We start from the raw sequence: 19,770 nt of genomic DNA, 5'->3' as shown, positions 1-19,770 counted from the left end.
TTCCTCTGGTTTTCTATGTTTTGGGTTCTTGTATTATTCATCACGCATTAGGTTTGTTAAGTTTGTATTGTCATGTCTAGTTTTAGTGTTTCCTGTTTTATTCTGACAGTGTCATGTGTTCTTTGTTCATTGTATTTAGCTTTCCTCTCCTGGTCCTGTCATTAGGTTTATGTCAGTCAGCTGTTCCCCCATGTGTCTCCACTTCCCCTGATCACCTCATGTATGTATTTAAGCCCTTTGTTTTCTGCATGCCATTGTCGGGTCGTCTGTTTATCTCACCAGAGTTACAGTTACAGTTACAGTTACAGTTACAGTCATAGTCATAGTCATAGTCTTAGCCTGTTATTTTCCACCACAGTTATAGTTTTTGGTCTTAGTACCTCTTAGTGTTTTGTTTCTTAGTGTTTTGACAGTTTGCTTTGGTTTCCTGGTTTTCCCTTGCTGTTATCATTAAAGGATCACTTTTCTGTTCAAACTTACAACTCCTCGTCCTCATTCTGCTTTTGGGTCCTGTTTCATCACACATCGGCGCACCCCGCCGTGACATTAAGTAGTGTGCCAACGGCAGCTGAACCTAACAGGGTAACTCAGTAACTGTAACTTGATGACCTTGCTGATTTAAGAACATCCAAATCCTGGAGCATTTTGAATTCCAAAGTCCATGCTGGCCTTAAAGATGCTGTATGAGTCACAGATAGGTAGCTTCAGAGTATTTGCACAGGTGTTTGCAACTGGAAAAGGCGAATCACTTAAAAACTGGATCCATGGTGGTGGTGTCATTCCTGCCGGTGGAACTGCCGTCAGCCCTGTGGCAAATATCATCAAATCTTCCAGACATACTGCTGTTGCCTTCTCTGAAAGAAGAAAGTAAACACTGTAGTACATTACAGAAAATTAATTTTCTTACCTCTCCTTTCATAAAACTATAAACAAATAAAAACGGCCATTCAAACCTTCACAATCAAGGAGATAATCTGCCCAAAAGCCAAGTGTTAGGACCTCCTTATGCCGCTTGTTGCTTCCTGCTGGGCTGAGATCTGGTCTGAACATGCTCTCCAGTTCTGAAGCAGTCAGGGCCTTGGCAGAGAAGCATAGGAGTGGGGCCAGCACACTGGAATGTTGTTGCAGTGCACTTAAAAAATTCAGACTTTCCAGTCCATCTTTAAATCTGCAAAGGACAGACAAATAACTAATAATTGGTTTATAGCTATAACTATTGCAGTCTTCTAAATTGTGTTTAAATGTCTTTACCTACTAGATCTTTCATTATAAATTTGGACAGATTTCAAATGCATACACAAAAACAATTCATAGTGCTCAGAAATTAACTGTGACAGCAAAAAAAGAAGAGCTCATTGGGATTTCAGCATTTTAAAAAAAAAAAATAGTGCTTTCACACTGGAATAAACAAGTGTGTCAAACAAGGGATAACCTCTTTTTATAAATAACTGAAAAATAAATCATGTTGCATGACTATGATTATTATGGGTCATTGTAAACAATAAATGTATACTAAATTAGAGTTCTAGTGTCAAAAGGTTAATAGCGTGCAACAGTGGCTCAGGAATTAACTTGTTGTTCATCAGAACATCTGAAGGTCTGAAAATGTCAGTGGCTGCTGTGATGAGCAACTGGCCATCCTGAATTTAAAAGGAGTAATGAGTTTATCGTTGAATGACACTTTGGTTTCTTTCAAGGATGTACCATCTGAGGTACTCCTCCACAAATGCTTGTTTCTCACAAGGCTTGACGTTTCTGAGGCATCCAGCAGTTTGGAAGATTGTGCTGTTTTGCAAAATAAGATTATGCGAAGACTCCTCTGATTCAGCTTTCAGGACCTATAAAAAAAAGGTTTACTGTAAGAAAAACAAAAATAATTTTCACTACTTTTACGATTCATTCAAACATTGGATTAAAAAAATAATCAATTTGTTGTTTCACTTGTGTTGTTGGGAGGTGGAAATCTGTCCTTTCAGATTACAGAATCTACCTTGAACCTACTTTCAAGATATGATCCAACCCGGATAACTTTTATCCTGATTAAATCTTTTAAACTGGCCCCAAGTGTCTTCTAAGTAAACCCATTCCCTGAGCCTAGGTAATTTTCTACCTGATGTAGAACTTTTGTGATCTCCTCATCTTGCACATCTTCTACAGTGGTGCTGAAACTCTGATTCCCTGTGATGTGGTTGACCAGGTTCTTGGAGAGGAAATGTAGTGCTGGTCCCCCATGCACAATGGATACAGCGATCATCTTTCCTGCTAAAAAGTACTCATCTTGCCTGGCAGCTGTTATACAGGGCACATAATTATCATGGTTAATTGCTATTAAATATGCTAATGAAAAAAATAAGCCAATTTTTATTAAAATTTCCATTGTAATAATTACGGAGAAAACATCCACCTCTTGAATTATATACAAGATAACGGCTCTCTGGAGGTCCATCAAAGATGGATTTTTTAAAGGTGTATATACTTCTCTCATGATTGCATGATGTCTTGTACAGAACAAGATGGTGGTTAATTGGATTCAAATGTTTAAATTACTAACACAGGTTCTTCTGGGGGCTCAGCTTTGGCTTCGTTAGGAGTAGGATCTTCATCATCAATCACAATTGGTTCAAACAGCTGTGTGTAGTTTCTGCAGAGTGAAAACATGTACACAAAGTGTAGATGCAAAAAGACAAATGCATAAACATGCAGTTCCAGTTTTATAGAACGATTCCACTATTTTTTTTTTCTGAAGAATCTAATGTAAAAGAGTCAAACTACATACATTTATAATAATTGTGTGTATATATTTTGTGCAACCCTCTGGAATAATTACTCAAGATACAATGCACCTGTAACAGGAGCTCTCGACAGTGAGGCATTCAGTAGTGCCTGTATCGTTTTCTTCTTCCAAATCTATGACCTGGAAATACAGAAATGAGGATGAATGAAAATTCATATTTGACCAATTGATAATTATTTTAATATAGGGAGCCTAAGTCTCCTCCCCTTCTGCTCTGCTCGTGGGTCCCTGAACAAAAGAAAAATGAATGGAAGTGAATGGAGCTATAAAAGTTATTTTCTGGTCTGCTTTGCCTTACTCTCTGAATCACACATATGTTGTACTTCAATTTAAATAATAAATAATTGTGTTTCGACTATGTCTGTAATGTAATTTGAGATTTGTTAGCTTGTAAAAATTCGTCATTATGACTATAAGTCAGATGTCGCAAATATGACGTCGCCTCAGAAGCTTTTCTCCCCCAGCGTAGCTGCTAATTATCACATGGCCAGATTTATAGTGGTTTTCTCCACATCATCCTGGAAGAAGGATTCGAAGCTCGCTAAACAAAACTAAGCTTTTCCTCTTCTCTGTGTCTGGTTCGATGATGTCAATTTTGTGAGACGAACATTTACATTTCGCCACGTCTTTTCAAACAAAACCTAAAATAACCTTTGCCACCTGTCGCTTAAGCACTTTTTGGCATCAAAATGTGTTTATATACTTCACGGGCATCATATTTTAACTCCCCCTGGCTTCTGCTCCGCGGCTGCTGAATGAGCCCTCATCTGGGACTCTCCTTAGCTCTTACTGGGACAGTGGCGCAGCTGCCCCTCTGTGGGTCTTCCTTGGTCTCTTGTGTTCTGGGGGCCTCTGGATGTCTGGAGTTTTGATCTCCTCCATACCTGCTTGATACCATAAAGGACAGGGCTGTGGCTTCCCACACTCCCTAGCAGATCTTTACATGGAGAAACCTCTGGAATGCAAGCATGCTGATCCACACAGGTATGCACACAGGTGTACACACGGGTATTCACAGACGCGGACTACAGCTTTCTTGGCTGCTGCCTCAAAGCACACTGTGCGCTGTCTATCTTGAGTGTTGCACAATATCCTTTATTATTTAGTAACTATTGATATCCTTCACAGACATATTGATATCTATGGCTAGCTAGTTTATTGTGATGTAGGGTTTTTTTTATTTTTTATTATTATGTTGCTCTTTGTTGTTTGCTGTCTCCTCTGGGTTTTTTTTCTCCATACAGGTGACCCAGGAGTTTTTTTGTTTGTTTGTTTTTGTTTTTTTGTTTTTTTGTTGTTTTTTTTTTTTCTCTCTTCCCCCCCTTCTCACCGTCTCTTCTCCCCTTTGGTTTTCTTTCTTTCGCTCCCCCTCTTTCTTTCATTCTTTCCCCCTGTCCTATCCCACAGTTATGTCTGTCCCGTTTGCAACTGAAAATAAAATAAATTCATAATTATAATAAATGTCAATCAAATGGACCAATATGGCAAGGCCATGATGATCCACTTGGTAAAATAAATCCGCTTGGCATCTTTCTTGGCCTCAAGACAACAATTCTGATGGCTATAGATCCAAACGGGACACAAAAAAAAAAAGAAAAAAAAAAAAAAGCACTTTTTCAAAATGTGTTTATATACTTCACGGGCATCATATTTTAAATCCATGGCACACATCAAACGGGATCAGAAAATAATTTTTATTGGCTCATAGACTCCTATTTTTTTAGCAGTAGGGGACCCATGGTCCGGAAGTAGATGGATGTACCTTAGGTTCCCTATCCCAATAGATTATCTAAAGGTACTATAAGTAAGAATGAAATAAGAAGAACATCCTGTGGTCAAATTTGTGTACTGCAGTCTATCTTTTTTTTTTTTTTTTTTTTTTTTTTGGCCTGTCCCGTTTGGCTCTTTTGCCATCAGAATTGTTGTCCAAAGGCAAAGAAAGATGCCCAACGGATTTACTTTACCAAACTGACCATCCCAGCCTTGCCGTAATGGTCCATTTGATTCACCTTTTATTGTTTATTTTATTTTCACTTACTGAATACGGGACAGACTTGACTGGGGGAAAGAAGGGGAGAAAGAAAGAGGGAAAGAGAAACAGCTGAGAAGAGGGACGGGGGAGAAGGGCAAAAGACAAAAACCAACAGAACGGGCAGAGAAAAAAAATGCATATATCAATCACCTGGATCACCTGCTGAGAAAGAAAAAAGAAAGCAAGCAGAAGAGAACAAGAGTAATAGAATAAACAACATCACAATGATATATGGGAATATGACAGTAAATACTAAATGTTAAACATTATTGTGCAGCACATAAGATCAACAGAACACAGTGTGCTTTGAGGTAGGAGCCAAAAAGGGTGTAGTTTGTGGGTGTGATCACCCGTGTGTACACCTGTGAGCATGGACACGCTTGTTTTTTGTTTTTTTAAAAGGTTCCTTCATGTAATAATCTGCTAGAGGGTGTGGGGGGGCCACAGCCCCGTCCTCCAGGGCGTGAAGCAGGTGTGGAGGAGATCAAAACTCCAGACATCCAGAGGCCCCCAGAACACAAGAGACCAAGGAAGACCAACAGAGGGGCAGCCGCGCCACTGTCCCAGAAAGAGCTGAGGAGAGTCCCAGATGAGGGCTCACTCAGCAGCCGCGGAGCAGAAGCCAGGGGGAGTTGCAGTGACGCGCCCGTGAGCTCCGCCGGCAGCCAGCTGCGCCTGAGTGACCGAGCCCCAGGCCGAGAGGCCGGGGGCACCCCACCTCCGAAGTGGCCCGAGCGAGCCCCAGGCTCCAGGCCCCGATAAGCGGCCGCCAAGGAGTGAGCCGGTGTGTACCTGGACGCCCATCCCCGGACACAAAGAACCACCAACGCACCGATGTCTGAGGGGGTCTGCCACTGGCAGGGGAAGTGGTGGTAGGGGGAGATAGGCCTCCAAACCTTGGAGGGCCTGAGATGTCCCCAGAGAGGTGGCGCCTGACACCCAACCTGACATATAGACACAGACATACAGGCACACACAGATACAAACATCCATTCCCACCCTCATGCTCTCATATGCACTTACTCCACACAGGGGTCAGCGGGGGAGCTGGCCCCAGGGAGGGGTCACTTGCCCCTCCCTTCCTTCCCTCCCCATCTCCAGCTGCCTCCCTCTTCCCGCTCCACCACAACCACCCACACATGCAGGGCCTTGGAGTAGGGGTATGTCACCAGGGTGCAGAGGAGGCTACCCCCCCCTCTGTCCCCTTCTGGCTGCCTCTGCCTCAATTTTATCCCACAACTTAGACATTCACATTACTCACACTCTCATTACACATACATATAGGATCTTGGGGGTGGGCACGATACACGGAGTCCAAAGTACCATCAGGGTGTACACCCCACCCCTGGCATCGTTGCCCACCTCTCAATTTTAAATACACGTAGACATTGAGGGCTAGCAGGAGGGACCATGCGCTTACCTGCTGCTCTCTGGCAGGTAGCTCCAAGCCCTCCTGGGTTTTAAATGCACCTTAGAACACACATGCATCAACATTACAATGAGCGGGTGGAGGGAGGTTCGGAGTCTTCTCTCACCCCCGTTCTCTGCGACCTGCTGGAGCAGGGGGGCTAGGACTAGGAGGAGGAGTTGGCCGTCCGACTGCGGTCTGGAGTGTGGAGCCTTCCTGCTGCTGCGGAGTCGGGGCGGTCTGCCTCCCCCCACCGCAGGGAAAAGGGAAACACCACCTGGGTCTGGGTGCAGTTCCCCCCTCCAGGGGCGGGGGCACCTAGACCCGGTTTGTAGAGTACGCTTGGGGAGTGTGATCGTGTGTACAACGTCTCTTTATGTCTGTCTCCACGTTGGTTGAGTGTGGAGTAAGTGCATATGAGACTGCAGTCTATCTTTATAAACAAACGAGTGACTCTCCCTCCCGTTCCGTGAGTTTCATGGCTACGGATCAGCGCCAGAAGATTCTAGATGACAAAGACGAGTCATACACAGTTAGTTTCAATGTAACCTTCCTTCCAACATGATTGAGACATTAGACTGCTTTGTGATTATTTCATGTACCGGTATGACTTATTGTACCTTTAAGGGGTGGATGTTATAATCTATTGATAGTATGAAAATTGAGGATGTGAAATGCATTGTATAATAACAATGAATGTAATAAGCAAACAGTGAATCGTTATCTAATTGCAAAGTAAAGGCAGTGGAGATTGTCTGCTGCACTGTTTTACTAATAAAATTGTTTTTTACCTGTTGTACTTCATTAGCAAGCACAAGATCCCCAGCACCCTTCCTTAGAGAACAAAGAAAAGCATTATTGTTGTGTACTGTGAAAATATTAATTGACACTTTGAAAATATTTAAGCATCTTGATTAACAAACAAGCAATACAAGTATTATGTAGTCCATGTTCCAAAAACCATATACAGAATGAATGACAAAAGTGTATATCTCATTAATACAAAGTGTAGGCAAAAAACAGTAAAAGATTACATGTTCTTAAAATATCACTTACTCATATTCTGCCGCTTTCTGTAAAGGACTGCTTTCATGTTGAAGTTCCCATGGCTGAAACAAACAAACAAACAAACAAACAAACACACGCACTCGATCACGCACACACACACACACACACACACACAAAATGTATTTCACAACTGAGGCAAATGGTGGTGGCTAAACAACAAGAAAACTCTATAAAAAAATTTAAATTGTACTTACCAGTGTATCAGCAAGATCAAACTCAGAGGGCCTTTTAATAACAATCTCTGGGTCAGAGTCAGACAAGTCTGAGTTTTCTCCAACTACAAAACATGAAAACAAATCAAGCTAAGCTAACTAAATTCATACTAATGTATGAAACTTTATTTGATCATCAATAATAGATTAATACGAAAGGCATAAAGTTAGCATTGAAAACTCATGACTCAGTAGATCCAAAAATGGCTGAATTTCATGTTTCCAGGAAGAAACATAACATATACAAGCTAATTTAGGGAGCAATGGTGGCAGAGGAGTTAAAAGCCCGCCCTGTAATCAAAAGGTTTGAGGGTTTGAAGGTTTGAGCGCTGCTCAGTCTGTCGCAGTCGTTGTGTCCTTGGGCAAGACACTTCACCCTCCATGCCAGGTGGTGGTAGTGGGAGGGATAGGTGGCATCTGTGTACAGCAGCCTTGCTTCAGTCAGTGAGTCCCAGGACAGTTGTGTCCACATTGTAGCTAATCACCAGCAGTGTGTGAATGTGTGCGGGTGAATGACTGGTTTTGTTGTGAAGTGTCTTGGGGGGGTTGTAGAACCCTAGAAGGTGCTATATCAAATACAGGCCATTCACCATTTTAATGTAGGTATGCTATTGACTTGGGTGCTTTATGCGTAATGTTATCATTTCACAATTTCAAAATTAGCAGTTGTTGAAATTAAGGGAATGTGTGTCAAAATCCAAACAAACATTAGCAGCTTACCATATTCAAAGTCACTCTTCAAGCAGATGAAAACAGTGATTCTTTGATAAGGCTTGCCAACTTCAGCCTTATAAGCCTCAAGTGTAAATGGTCTTTGTGTTCCAGGGACAGTAATGACCTCAGTGCCATCCGGATACAGAAGAAGGAAAGGTCCATCTTTTAGATCTTTGTTAAAGTCCTTCATTTTTTTAACAGCTTGATTGAGCAGACTTGTGGCAGTAGCGTCAGGGTCTGTTGTTAGGAAAATAGTTTTTCCACGTTATGGCTTCAAACCACCCTTTTTAATGGTCATCAAGCCGACATTTATCTGTAAGGAAAAAGACATGAACAATGGGCCAAGTAGATACTAATATGACTCTAAGCAGACCTATTCAAACTTGAATATTTATTAACTGCAAAAGCGGGATCTTCCTGACAACCTAAATGTACAATTACTCATAAACAATTGTTCTTATTCTGGATAGCTTTACTACACTGAACATTTTTTACACAACTCCCCTAAGGAATAACAAAAGAATGTCATTAGAAAATTAACCTCAACTTGTTTTCAGACTGAGCTAGCTAAACTACCTGAACCTTTCTTTTTTCCTTTTTCTTTAAGCCCTTCCTCCCTTCAGAAAACTTTTGCCTCTCTTCATTTTTCTTTTTTCTGTATTCTATGAAGGTGCTGAAGGTTGGAGTCGGGCAGTTTGAGGTAGTCTGTGATGCTAAAGGGAAACAAAGGAAAAATGTACTACAATGTCACACATTAAAGACATTCATTCATGTGACATTCCATTGTCCACACAACACGCAAATAAGGACAACACGGAATAATCTCACTAGAAAATTTCTACCAAGGAATGACAATGCAACTGATACTATTGACCAATACAATTCTACACCAGTAAGTTTTAATATATAGACACATAATAGTGTTGGTTCCTAAAGTTAACCAAACATAATAAATGAACTAATTTATTATCGTTTCAGTTGTGGAAATGCTCAGAGGACTGTTCCACGAAGCAAGCTTATCCCAAAAGCCAGGCTCACTCTGAAAATCCAGGCTCGATTGCCCCAAATTCGGTTCCAGGAACGAGGCTAACCTGCAGTCTTTCTGCTCATTCTTTATGCAATATGCTTGTGGACAAGTCTGGTCCGTGGCACCCTAGCTGCGAGGTTTGTTAACACTAGAACTGCCCTCAAACCTTCACTACTAGAAAGGTCTTGAGCAGTCATTTTGACAGCTGCGTGCATTTTCAAATAAGCCTCGATTTTCTGAGCTCGCTTAGTGGAACAGCCCTCTGGTCTGCTATGGTCTGGAAACAGCTAACGCTAGGCTAATAAATCAATAAATAACAAACATTTTATTATGCTTATTAACTTACTCAATGGGAGTGAAGTGTCTCCGATGCAAGATGCGTGATAAAGCCTCTCGCCACAGCCGCTGCAAAAGTTCGGCGACTCCTCAACCAGCTTTTTCCCACAGCTAGGACAAAACATTCCGCCGTTCTTCTTCAAACGAAATGCGCTACAGGAAGAGTAACTTCCAGTTCCAAAGATGAACAGATCGGACATCCAATCAGTGATGTCTCCTGTTGCCGACTGGTACCTACCCTTTCCGGTTTTCTTAACGTAATTGTGCTTCTCAATTTGTTTTTGTGATTCTTCTTTTGTTTTTGTGCTTCTCAATTTTGTTTTTGTGCTTCTTAATTTGATTTTGTGCTTCTCAGTTTTGTTTTTGTGATTCTTAATTTGATTTTGTGCTTCTCAATTTTGTTTTTGTGCTTCTCAATTTTGTTTTGTGATTCTCCATTTGTTTTTGTGTTTCTCAATTTTGTTGTTGTGTTTAGCAATTTGTTGGTGTGATTTGAACTTCAGGGCCTCTCAATTTTGTTGTTGTGTTTAGCAATTTGTTGGTGTGATTTGCACTTCAGGGCCACCGTATATACTTGCACATAAACCACTACATAAGACACTGATGTGCACTCGTTTGTCAATTTCATAAATTAAAACACATGTTGTCCACCTAAGTGGACATGTAAAAAACTCTTTGAAAAGTACGTTTTAAATTTTTTGTCTTTTTTTCATGCCTAAAGATGAATAAAAATACTTAAGAAAAAAATCTTGATTGAGGTTGTCATAATTCATGCATGACAGGTTTAAATATAACAAAAATTCAAATAAATTTTCTGACACTAAAAATATCAAAATATATTTGAGTTTTTTCAAATATAAAAATATCAGAAAGAAGTAAAGGTTGAAGTCAGGAACCATTCTGCAAACAATCCGCTTTTGGATTCTGCTTTTGAACAGGATCAAAGAGTGTAGGGCAATCACTCTGCACTGCAACGTGAAGACCAGTTAACTTTCAAATCCGCAAAGATGCAGGGGGGAAATGGTCTTTACATGGAGAGGTCATTCTGGATTCTGGAACACTCACAGAGGCACAGTGTGGAACATTTCAACTTATTCAACATTTTTATCTTTTTTCAAATAACAAACAACCATGGAAAAATTCAGGGAAGCTAAGTATTCACAATTTGAATCAGGTGAAGGAACAAAAATGAACCCTACAAGATCAATCAGCTAAGCACTGTGGATGAGGCAGCATTCTGAAATTGTTGTTGTGAAACCAACTATAACTCATTTCAAAGGAGGACTAAAGTTCCATCATGAATCTGTAAGAAAAGTAAACCAGACTGTACCATTAGGCTGCTTACTTGTGACATTTTCAGCTAAAAGCCCACCTTGATTCTCAGGTGGGGATTAAGTCCAAGTCTTTGACTTGAATGTGACATCAGCATCAGCATAGCCATTATCTACATCAGTGGATTCGCCCTCATTAGTCATTTCTTGGTCTGGATTATATTCAACTTCTGACACTTCCCCCTCTAATCCATCTTCAGTGTCAGTTTCCTGGCTTCTCTTTCTCCGCACCAGTGTGGTGATCAAATGTGTAATCACGAGCCTCACTCTATATCGACCTGCCACGGTGCTGCCAGACAGTGCTCTGTGAGCAAGGCTTAGAAAACAACGAATCATTTCTATTAATGGGATTACGTTTGACCAGGAACACCAAGAGTGTAAAAATGCTCAATAAAATACACAAAATGTTATGCAAATTAATCAAATTTAGGTTGTGCGTTGACATCCTCTTTGTGGAGAAAGTCACAGAATCTTAAGTCTGTGTGATCAAATTAACAACACTTTTCAGACATAAAACTATTAAATTGGTCAAATTTGACCACAACACAACACAAGGGGGGCTAGTACAGGAGTAATGGCTCCCACCACTGACACGCTCTTTGCAAATTTCTCGTCACTGTTTTGCCAGAAAGTCTTTCCCTGTTAACAGAAATTGTGTGAGCCTCCGATGTGTGATGAAAACAGGATGTCAGAGCAAACCAGCCAGTTCTGGTATTCTATGGGGAATTCCAATGGATACATGGTGCTGGGCAAGTCCCGCTGCATGACTGACAGCGTTTGTTCTGTTCCTCATTGCACAAAGCAGCCATCACTAGTCCTGCTCTCCTTGTTTAACAGCATATCTCCTGGTATCTCTGTCACACTCTTGCACTGTGTCTTGCAGTAACAATGACACTACCAAAAAGCAAAAGTAGAAAAAAAATAGGATGGATTAGGAGAGAGCAATGGTGTTTGGGCACCTTTCCTAGAAGATGGGCAACCGTTTCATTCAGGTTCACAGTCACACCTGTACCTGCTGCCAAATACACCTAAAACATCTTCAGGTGTCTATAGCACCAGGATAACTTTTGATGTTCAGTGTGACTCTAAATTTAGGGTGCTCTCGATTTAACAGCTAGATGTCTTTAACTTTTTCTAAGACTTAATGTTAGAGCTTTTTTGTATAGCTCTGATTACAAATCGTTAGTAGTTTTCTGTTGTGGTTTATTTGTTAACAAAATTAAATGTTGAGACACATGAACTAAGTGTGTGATAACTGTGTTGTCATTGTATAACTAAACTTCATCATTATGTAATTTGTCATTCAATCTTGTCTCATGTGGAGCAATGGCCGTTAGCTCTTTCATAGGCTTTCACTCTAAGTAACCCTAGGAAGTGGTGAAATAAACTGCTTTGCATTGCTGCTCCACTAAGCTCTGTATGTCAGGACTGTTGAATTGGTACATGTTCTTGTAAACTGTCACTAAAAGAAGAAGCTGGATTTTATTGCTCTCCGATTTTTCCCCATAGATTTCGTAAGCAGAAGCTTAGCTTCTTCTGCTTTTGTGCTTGTATAAATATTCCTTGGTCTTCTTATTCTTCATGCCTCAGCTCTGAAGATGTTCCTGTGCTGTTGGCTGGTTCTGGGGGCTCTCATCCCCACAACCTTAAGCATCAATCCTGGAGTAAAGGTCAGGTTGACAGAAAAAGGCATTGAATATGGTAAGGTTTGTGTAAAAGCTGTCCTCTTGCTCAAAAAGGACCGATTTCTACAGTGTTTGCTCAGTAAATTATTTTTCTTTACATTTTGTTAGGCAGGCAACTGGGCATGGCTGACATGCAGCAGAAACTCAATTCTATCCAAGTTCCAGACTTTTCAGGGAAAAAGAGGGTGTCTCCGATTGGAAAAGTCCAGTACAATTTGTCAAAGTAAGGCTCCAGTTTGTTCAACATGTCTCTAAATTCTGTTACAAAGTATTTTGTCCTGTTTCCGCTTAAACAAACAAAACACGAATTCTTCCAGTATACGTGTATTGAAGGTGGGAATACCAAAGTCTTCAGTGGACCTGGTGCCAGGGACTGGAGTCAGAATGTCTATAGGTGATGCCTTCATCAGTCTGAATGGAAGGTGGAAGGTCAAGTACCTGCGAATAATGTGAGTGAGGTAACATCTCTTCTTTAGAGAAGTAATTTATCTGCTTAAAAAGATATTTTTTCTCTTTTACCAGAAAGCACAGCGGGTCTTTTGAATTGAATGTGAATGGTCTCAGTATCGCTACAACCATCTCCATCAAGACTGATGAGACAGGCCGACCAGCGGTCAGCAGTGACAGCTGCTCAGCTGCTGTTGGAAGTGCAAAGGTCAAGTTTCATGGTGGAGCGAGGTGAGAAACCCAGCTGTGAGGGAGAAGGGTTTTACTATTTTACTTCATCTGCAGAATTCTTCTAATTCCTGCTGGTTTTGTTTTTTGATAGCTGGCTGTACAATCTCTTCACAAGGTTTATTGATAAGGCTCTGCGCAATGCAATTCAGAAACAGGTGAGGGCAAATCTGCTACATGCAGCAGAAATCCAGCTTACACACTTTACCTGCTAGGTAAGGTGTCTGCTAGTTCACAGTGTCTCACATTATCTTCCTTCATTTGTTACTCTGAAGTAACCGGATAATGATGAAAATAAAGAAGTAAAGATTTATTGGTTCGGGCTTAGCCCGCAGTGTTTCAAGATACTTTGATTTACCTCCAAAATATGGAAACCTTAGGAGCCTTAGATATGCACTGAAAGCCAGAAGCAGGGAGGAAGGGAGGCAACAAACACAAACCAAACTACACTAACAATGTAGCCTAATTGAAATCATGAAACAAGCTGTATGTGGAATGAAACGTTCAACTGCAGCAGCATTAAGTTTATCATTAAACAAACACATCATCATCTCTTTGCTTTCCCAGTTAGAAGGATTTTGTTTGTTCTCAGAAAAACTTGTGTATGTTTTTTCATTAGGTTATTTTAAGCTGCTACATGGAGAACTGTGAGCTTCTCTTAATGGATATCCATGTTGCTCATGGATATCCATTAAGAGAAGCGATTAAGTGATTATTTAACATCTGCTCTTTTGTTCACCAAATGTTTAATTTTGAAATGTCTTTGTGAGCCTTTAATGATGACTTTCTCCAATACAAATCAAAGTCTAACACCAGATTTCTTCCTTCCGCTTTGCAGATCTGCCCTCGGGCCACCACTGTAGTATCTGATTTAAACCCTCAGCTGAAAACTCTCAATGGTAAAGTATCCTGTTTAGTTAGTCAATCAGCTGTTTCACTGGTGATGAACACATGAGTGAGCTTCTGTCTCTATGCAGTCTTAGCCAAGGTGGACAAGTATGCAGAGATTGAATATTCCATGGTATCGTCCCCGACTGTTTTAAAGTCCTCGATAGATCTGAGCTTGAAGGTAAAGAATTATGCATCACTACATTTTTACAGGAATCTAAAGATAACATTTTTATTAGTTTTAAAAAATCTGGAGCATTGTTTTCTGGGTCTTCTTTCTCAGGGGGAATTTTACAACATCGGGAAGCATCAGGAGCCTCCGTTCTCACCAGCGGCCTTTAACCTGCCACCCCAGAACAACAACATGTTGTACATCGGCATGTCTGCCTTTACTGTCAACTCTGCAGCCTTCGTCTACAACAATGCTGGAGTCCTCAGCCTGTCCATCACTGACGACATGGTAAACTGCTGCCTCCTGAGTCTCATACCTTCTTTTCAGGACATCAAACTGATCTCTAACTTTTCTCACTTTGTCGTGCCAGATACCAAAAAGCTCTCCAATCCGACTCAACACCATAACGTTTGGAGTCATTATCCCAGAGGTGACAACACATCCCAGTCATTTTATGTGACGCATTCTTGGCAGTTTTTCACATGAAATTCTTTTTTTCTAGATTGCTAAGCAGTTCCCAGGTCTGATGATGAAGCTGCTGGTGAAGATGGAGAAAACCCCCACACTGACCTTTGAGCCCAACAACGCAACAGTCCAGGCCACCACCACAGTGACGGCCTTTGCCATCCAGCCCAACTCTACTCTGTCGCCTCTTTTTGTCCTGAACTTGGTAAGTTACCCAGCTGATATGATTTTAAATTGTCTTTGTGGTTTTAGAAAACCATCTGAAATGAACCACCATTGACAGGAGGCCAGCGTGAGTGCCCGTATGTTTGTCAGTGAAATGAAATTGGCTGCAGCTGTCACCCTCAACAAGTGAGTTAACTGGCAAAGAAAAATAGGGCCGAGAGGTCTTTGTTAAGATGAACATCACGTTCTAATTTAGTCTAATTTGCACAGAATGGATCTGACCCTGGACAAAAGTAATGTGGGAGACTTTCAGGTAAGAAGTGCATTTCTATACAATAACAGTCTGAATCATCAGCAACTCAAACTAACCCTACATCTAACCTACAGGTCAGCGCCCTCAATAGCATCTTACAAGGGGTCTTCAAATTGGTGGTGATACCCACAGTTAATGGTGAGTTCATCCTCACTTTGAAATTTAAAGAGTTTTTTTTCACCAAAATCTCCAAAGAGGATTTCCATTTGCATTTTCACAGCAGCTCCAAAGTTCCAGGGAATATTAGACAAACAACACGAGGGACTAGAGCTGGGCGATAGAACGATAACGATATGTATCGCGATATAACTTTTACTCGATAGAGAAATTAAGCTATCGCGATAGACCTCGCCGCTCTTGTCCTCAAAAAAAAAAAAAAAAAAAAAAAAAGGTCAGCCAATCCAAATTAAGTAGCGCAGAGCCGAACCAATCACAGCCGCAGCGTCACGTCGCGTGACTTGTTACGTACAGCACAAGTGCCAAGCCGCACGTGTGTTTGTTTGGGAAGCAGCCAGCGGGTAATGGAGCCAGCGCGTAATGGAGGAAATGAGTGTGCCGACTAGAAAAATCAACCGAGCGTGACCGAAGAGAAAACAGATGATGGTTCCAATGCCAGAGAGATTGTCGAACGGAAGAGCCATAGAAGTTCCGTAGTGTGAAGGTATTTCGGCTATTTCAAGTCTGACAAAAAACAGAGTAGCGTGCACTGTAAATTGTGCCGAAAGCAAGTCTGGAAATACAATAAACTGGTGCATGCGTCACACTGTGCGCCGCGTTATTGTTTCGGTGAAATGAATTTCTACAATACTGTTAATTCTACTCTCTGCAGTGTTTAAATGCTTACATATACACACAGTTACTGTCCCTCCACACATACGACTCGGTTCTGCTTCTATGCCCCAGCTTTGTTTACTTTTTCCCACCGAGGCTTCTAGACTTCTGATTGGCCAACATTTCTGCACGGTTAGGAATCTAGCGCCACCTGCTGCTTTGGCATGTTCATAGCAGCGTTTTCCTTCATTTCTCCCTTTATGTGTGGACGGGATTATTTTTTAAAACGAAAACGGAAAATCTCCGTTTTCAAAAATACCCGTGTACGTGTGGACGTAGCCTCAGTCTCTGACAAAAGCCGAATGACGAATTAGCGCTTCCAGTCAGACTAAAGTAACTGTTAAAACTGTTTGAAAAGCTCAGCTATACAACAAGGAGAGATTGAGAATTTCCTTTTAGTTCTCAGTTTATTTGATATTGACAAAAGTTAGTCAGTTTTGTCTGTTCTTCTGTAAAACAAACTAAGATTTATTTTTAGAATTAATATTTTGTTTCTAAGTGGAATTGACAATTTAGTCTGTTTCATTTGTTCTATTTTGAAACTTAAACGCTTTAGCGGCTGCCTTTTGTGTAGTTTGCAATATTTGCCTTTATTTATCTGAAAAAGTCTCATGTTCCTTAAGTACATCTACCCTGTTGAACTTATTATGGGAAATAAATATTTAAATAAAAACAAGCTGCTGATTATTTCACATTTTACTTGTGAGCAACGGCACATTTAAATCTTACAAATATAGTTATTTGGCTTATATCGTGATAGATATCGTTATCGCCTGAAATGAAAAAAACATATCGTGATATGAAAAAATCTCATATCGCCCAGCTCTACGAGGGACCAGCAGGATTATCATTTTTAGCTACATATGTCTGGATAATTATTAATATTGTATTGTGTAAAACAGACCCCCAGCTCTTACTTATATGGAGACTATTCTCATTCCTTTTCTTTCTTTCTGTTGATTTTATTTACGCTATCAGCTCATATTTTATAAAGTCAATAAGTTTATGAAATCGGAAGAAGTTCATTATTTACCTCTCAGGTGTTGTTAAGAATTTAAAACATAAAAGATAAAGTTATTCAAGTAATTTACAAGAATCCAGAATACTTCCACCACAGTACAGGAACTGTACTCACCTACCTTCACTCCTGCTTTTATTGGAGATAAAATATCGGGAATTTCAGGAGTGGGACCACGCCTCCAAATATGCTCCTCCTGGTTCTCATCTATATACGTTCCCCCAGTTCTAACAGCTGTTCGTTCTCATTGACGTGTCCCACCCTCCCTCCACTTTTCAATTCTTTAACTTCTTCACTTCTGTTTAGTGCATGGGGATAGAGCTTGTACTGGTCTTCTGAATATTTTACCATTTATTTTAAGATTCTACCCCATTTTCTTATTGGGGAAATCATAAAATGTTCCAAAAATATATACCTTTGAATCACCTTCAGGGTCATCTCCTTGTGCATCTCTTTACCACTTCTAATGAGTCTGCTGTTTTTAATTTGCACTGTGGGAGTCTATTTTCTAACAGTTTAAATGAATGACGTTCATCAGAGACCTTACTTTAACACATTCCACTGTTTTCATCAATAATTTTATTGATGTCAGTATTTTCCTTAATTGAATTTGTGTATGAAGTTACATTAGGTGGAATGATTCCAGTGCATGCTATGTAATACATCTATAATATCATTATGACATTCTGCCACATTTGTGAAATTGTGGTCTAAAATTATGAATTTCATTTTGCAGTCCAACTTGCTAAGGGATACCCACTGCCCACAATTGGAAAGATGAAGCTTATGAACACCCAGCTTGATGTGCTGAAGGTCAGAGATACTGATAATATGTTGTTGTTGTTTTTTTAATCGATTTCATGGATGTGAGCGTATTGCTTCTTGTATATGACATGAGATCTAATTAAGAAATCTTGACATTTCTAAGGAATGAGCAGATTTTCTAACTCAAAGCTGTGAACTGTTCCTTCTAGGACTACATCCTGATTGGGACAGATGTTCAGTTCAGCTGAACTGCACTCCTGAAAACTCCCAGGATTCTTTTCTGCATTCTAGCGTCCTTCCATGAAGACACAATTACAGTCAGAGTACGATAATCTGGCAGAAATTCCCAAGAAAAAGCTAAATAAGTATTACTTCTGACAGCAGTCAGAATATTGTGTTTTCTATGTATTGGTTCTCCTCTGAAGTTAACCATTTCTATATTTAGTGCGTATGAACTTTTTTAATATGAGTGAAATGAGTTGCCAAGGACATCATCAGCACACTCATCAGCAAAATGTCTTCTGAGCTCCAGTCTATCCGGTTGTTCAGTGATGACGCGACGAATCGTACTTTTGGGTCTAAAGTAGTCTGCGTTTAATATGGCTTTTGTGTTGTTAACATGTTTAATGTTTTGTATTTTCTTCTATTTGATCTCAAAAAGCTCCTAAAACAGTCAGTGATCACTGTTGACCTCCCTCGGCTTTTATTACCGCTAATCATTTATTTAAGCTCAGTTTTTACCTTAGGCTGTAACTACAGCCCAGCCCATACAGCAGTATATGAATGACTAACCTCGTATTGTGGATGGATTATCTCAGTTGTTCTCCTGGCTGAAGTTTGGTCCTTTTACAGCATCCTGCCGTGCGATTACATTTGTTCCTGACCACCGAGAACACTCACGGTAACTTTTATCGAGTGGGAAAAAAGTTAGCTTGTTTATATTATGCTAACATAGCTGTGTCGCTAGCGATCACGTAGCACATCATTATATACCAGCTAGCCCAACTTCAGTAACCCTACAAACGTCACTGCTGTTTAGTTTTCTGTCTTCATTTATGCTGGAAGTGATAAGAGTTGTACGTTTTAATTTGTTTCCAAAACCCCGCAGTCAGGACATGCTATATTGTATTTAGATAGAAGCTAGCGAGCTAACTCCCTGCTAACTTCTAATTCTGTTAAATGTCATAAATTCTGTTTTCATGGATGCCTGGATGTTAAACTCAATTGTTACACCTGGTAGAGCAGAACGCTGATCATTTTATTAAAGATGAAAGACTTTAGACAGTTTTTCCAACTCTCAGTAATGCCATAGTGATCGTTTGATATACGGACCTGCAGCGGAGTTTAGACCCAGACACGGCTAGTGACGTCAGACTGAACAACCGGATTGACCACTTTAGGACTGCTAGTCTTTTTGCAACTGCATGCATCCCTCTGTGGTGGGTAGAGATTAAAAGAATATAAATATAAGCTACTTCCACATGGTTTTATGGGTGAAGCTACATGACATTAATCTTAGCAAGCAGCATACAGTTGCCAGGCTAGCTGTAACCAGGCTAGCTGTAACCAAGCTAGCTGCACAAATATGACATGATTCATTTGTAACAATAAGTATTTTGGCAAAAGAAAGCTAAGCTACTACTTCAGCCCTGCAATTAACCTTTTTCTCTCAAGACTACATTTTGACATATAAGTCAGGTTGGAATTTACCTTAGTTGGGATTAGAATTGGACTGTAGAATTTACCTTAGGGTGTCGTCCGGCTAATATTAGCTAACGCTTGCTTCCCTGTTTGCTTTTTGTAAGTTACCTTACAGCATGTTCAGACATTGGCAATTTAGAGTGCTTAATAAATGACAAAGTCACATAAAA

At 40.4% G+C, this 19,770-nt stretch overlaps 3 protein-coding genes across 3 annotated transcripts in view; 2 read left to right on the top strand and 1 right to left on the bottom strand.

Moving 5' to 3' along the window:
- Positions 1–19,770, top strand: part of LOC147329904 (uncharacterized) — a 195,341-nt gene that overhangs the window by 117,338 nt on the left and 58,233 nt on the right. The window lies entirely within an intron of this gene.
- Positions 516–2,254, bottom strand: LOC147329915 (G2/M phase-specific E3 ubiquitin-protein ligase-like). Its single transcript, XM_086294157.1, has 4 exons — positions 2,111–2,254; positions 1,671–1,838; positions 954–1,170; positions 516–854 (listed from the first exon to the last, which is right to left on the bottom strand). The coding sequence occupies exons 1-4, from the start codon at positions 2,252–2,254 to the stop codon at positions 619–621; spliced, it is 765 nt and encodes a 254-aa protein (XP_086150283.1). The 3' UTR covers positions 516–618.
- LOC147329914 (bactericidal permeability-increasing protein-like) lies at positions 12,352–19,764 on the top strand. Its single transcript, XM_086291313.1, has 15 exons — positions 12,352–12,623; positions 12,716–12,830; positions 12,925–13,056; positions 13,130–13,285; positions 13,377–13,440; positions 14,121–14,181; positions 14,260–14,351; positions 14,454–14,630; positions 14,713–14,772; positions 14,845–15,012; positions 15,091–15,158; positions 15,243–15,285; positions 15,360–15,423; positions 17,871–17,947; positions 18,109–19,764. The coding sequence occupies exons 1-15, from the start codon at positions 12,521–12,523 to the stop codon at positions 18,145–18,147; spliced, it is 1,419 nt and encodes a 472-aa protein (XP_086147439.1). The 5' UTR covers positions 12,352–12,520; the 3' UTR covers positions 18,148–19,764.

The sequence above is a fragment of the Aulonocara sp. 'chitande type north' Nkhata Bay genome, linkage group LG5, assembly GCF_057382095.1.
Source record: "Aulonocara sp. 'chitande type north' Nkhata Bay isolate Kocher_YH1m ecotype deep benthic linkage group LG5, A_spYH_male_GT1.1, whole genome shotgun sequence".
Taxonomy (NCBI): Eukaryota; Metazoa; Chordata; class Actinopteri; order Cichliformes; family Cichlidae; genus Aulonocara; species Aulonocara sp. 'chitande type north' Nkhata Bay.
Note: the sequence above shows the minus strand (reverse complement) of the source record. Positions and strands in the feature narration are given on the sequence as shown.

Coding starts and splice junctions, on each gene's coding strand:
- LOC147329914 (XM_086291313.1), top strand. CDS start 12,521: ATGTTCCTGTGCTGTTGGCTGGTTCTGGGGGCTCTCATCCCCACAACC. Junction 14,352..14,453: donor CGATAGATCTGAGCTTGAAG/GTAAAGAATTAT, acceptor CTTCTTTCTCAG/GGGGAATTTTACAACATCGG. Junction 14,773..14,844: donor TTGGAGTCATTATCCCAGAG/GTGACAACACAT, acceptor CTTTTTTTCTAG/ATTGCTAAGCAGTTCCCAGG.
- LOC147329915 (XM_086294157.1), bottom strand. CDS start 2,254: ATGATCGCTGTATCCATTGTGCATGGGGGACCAGCACTACATTTCCTC. Junction 1,839..2,110: donor TCACAAAAGTTCTACATCAG/GTAGAAAATTAC, acceptor TTTTTTTTATAG/GTCCTGAAAGCTGAATCAGA. Junction 1,171..1,670: donor GAAACCAAAGTGTCATTCAA/CGATAAACTCAT, acceptor TCTGTCCTTTGC/AGATTTAAAGATGGACTGGA.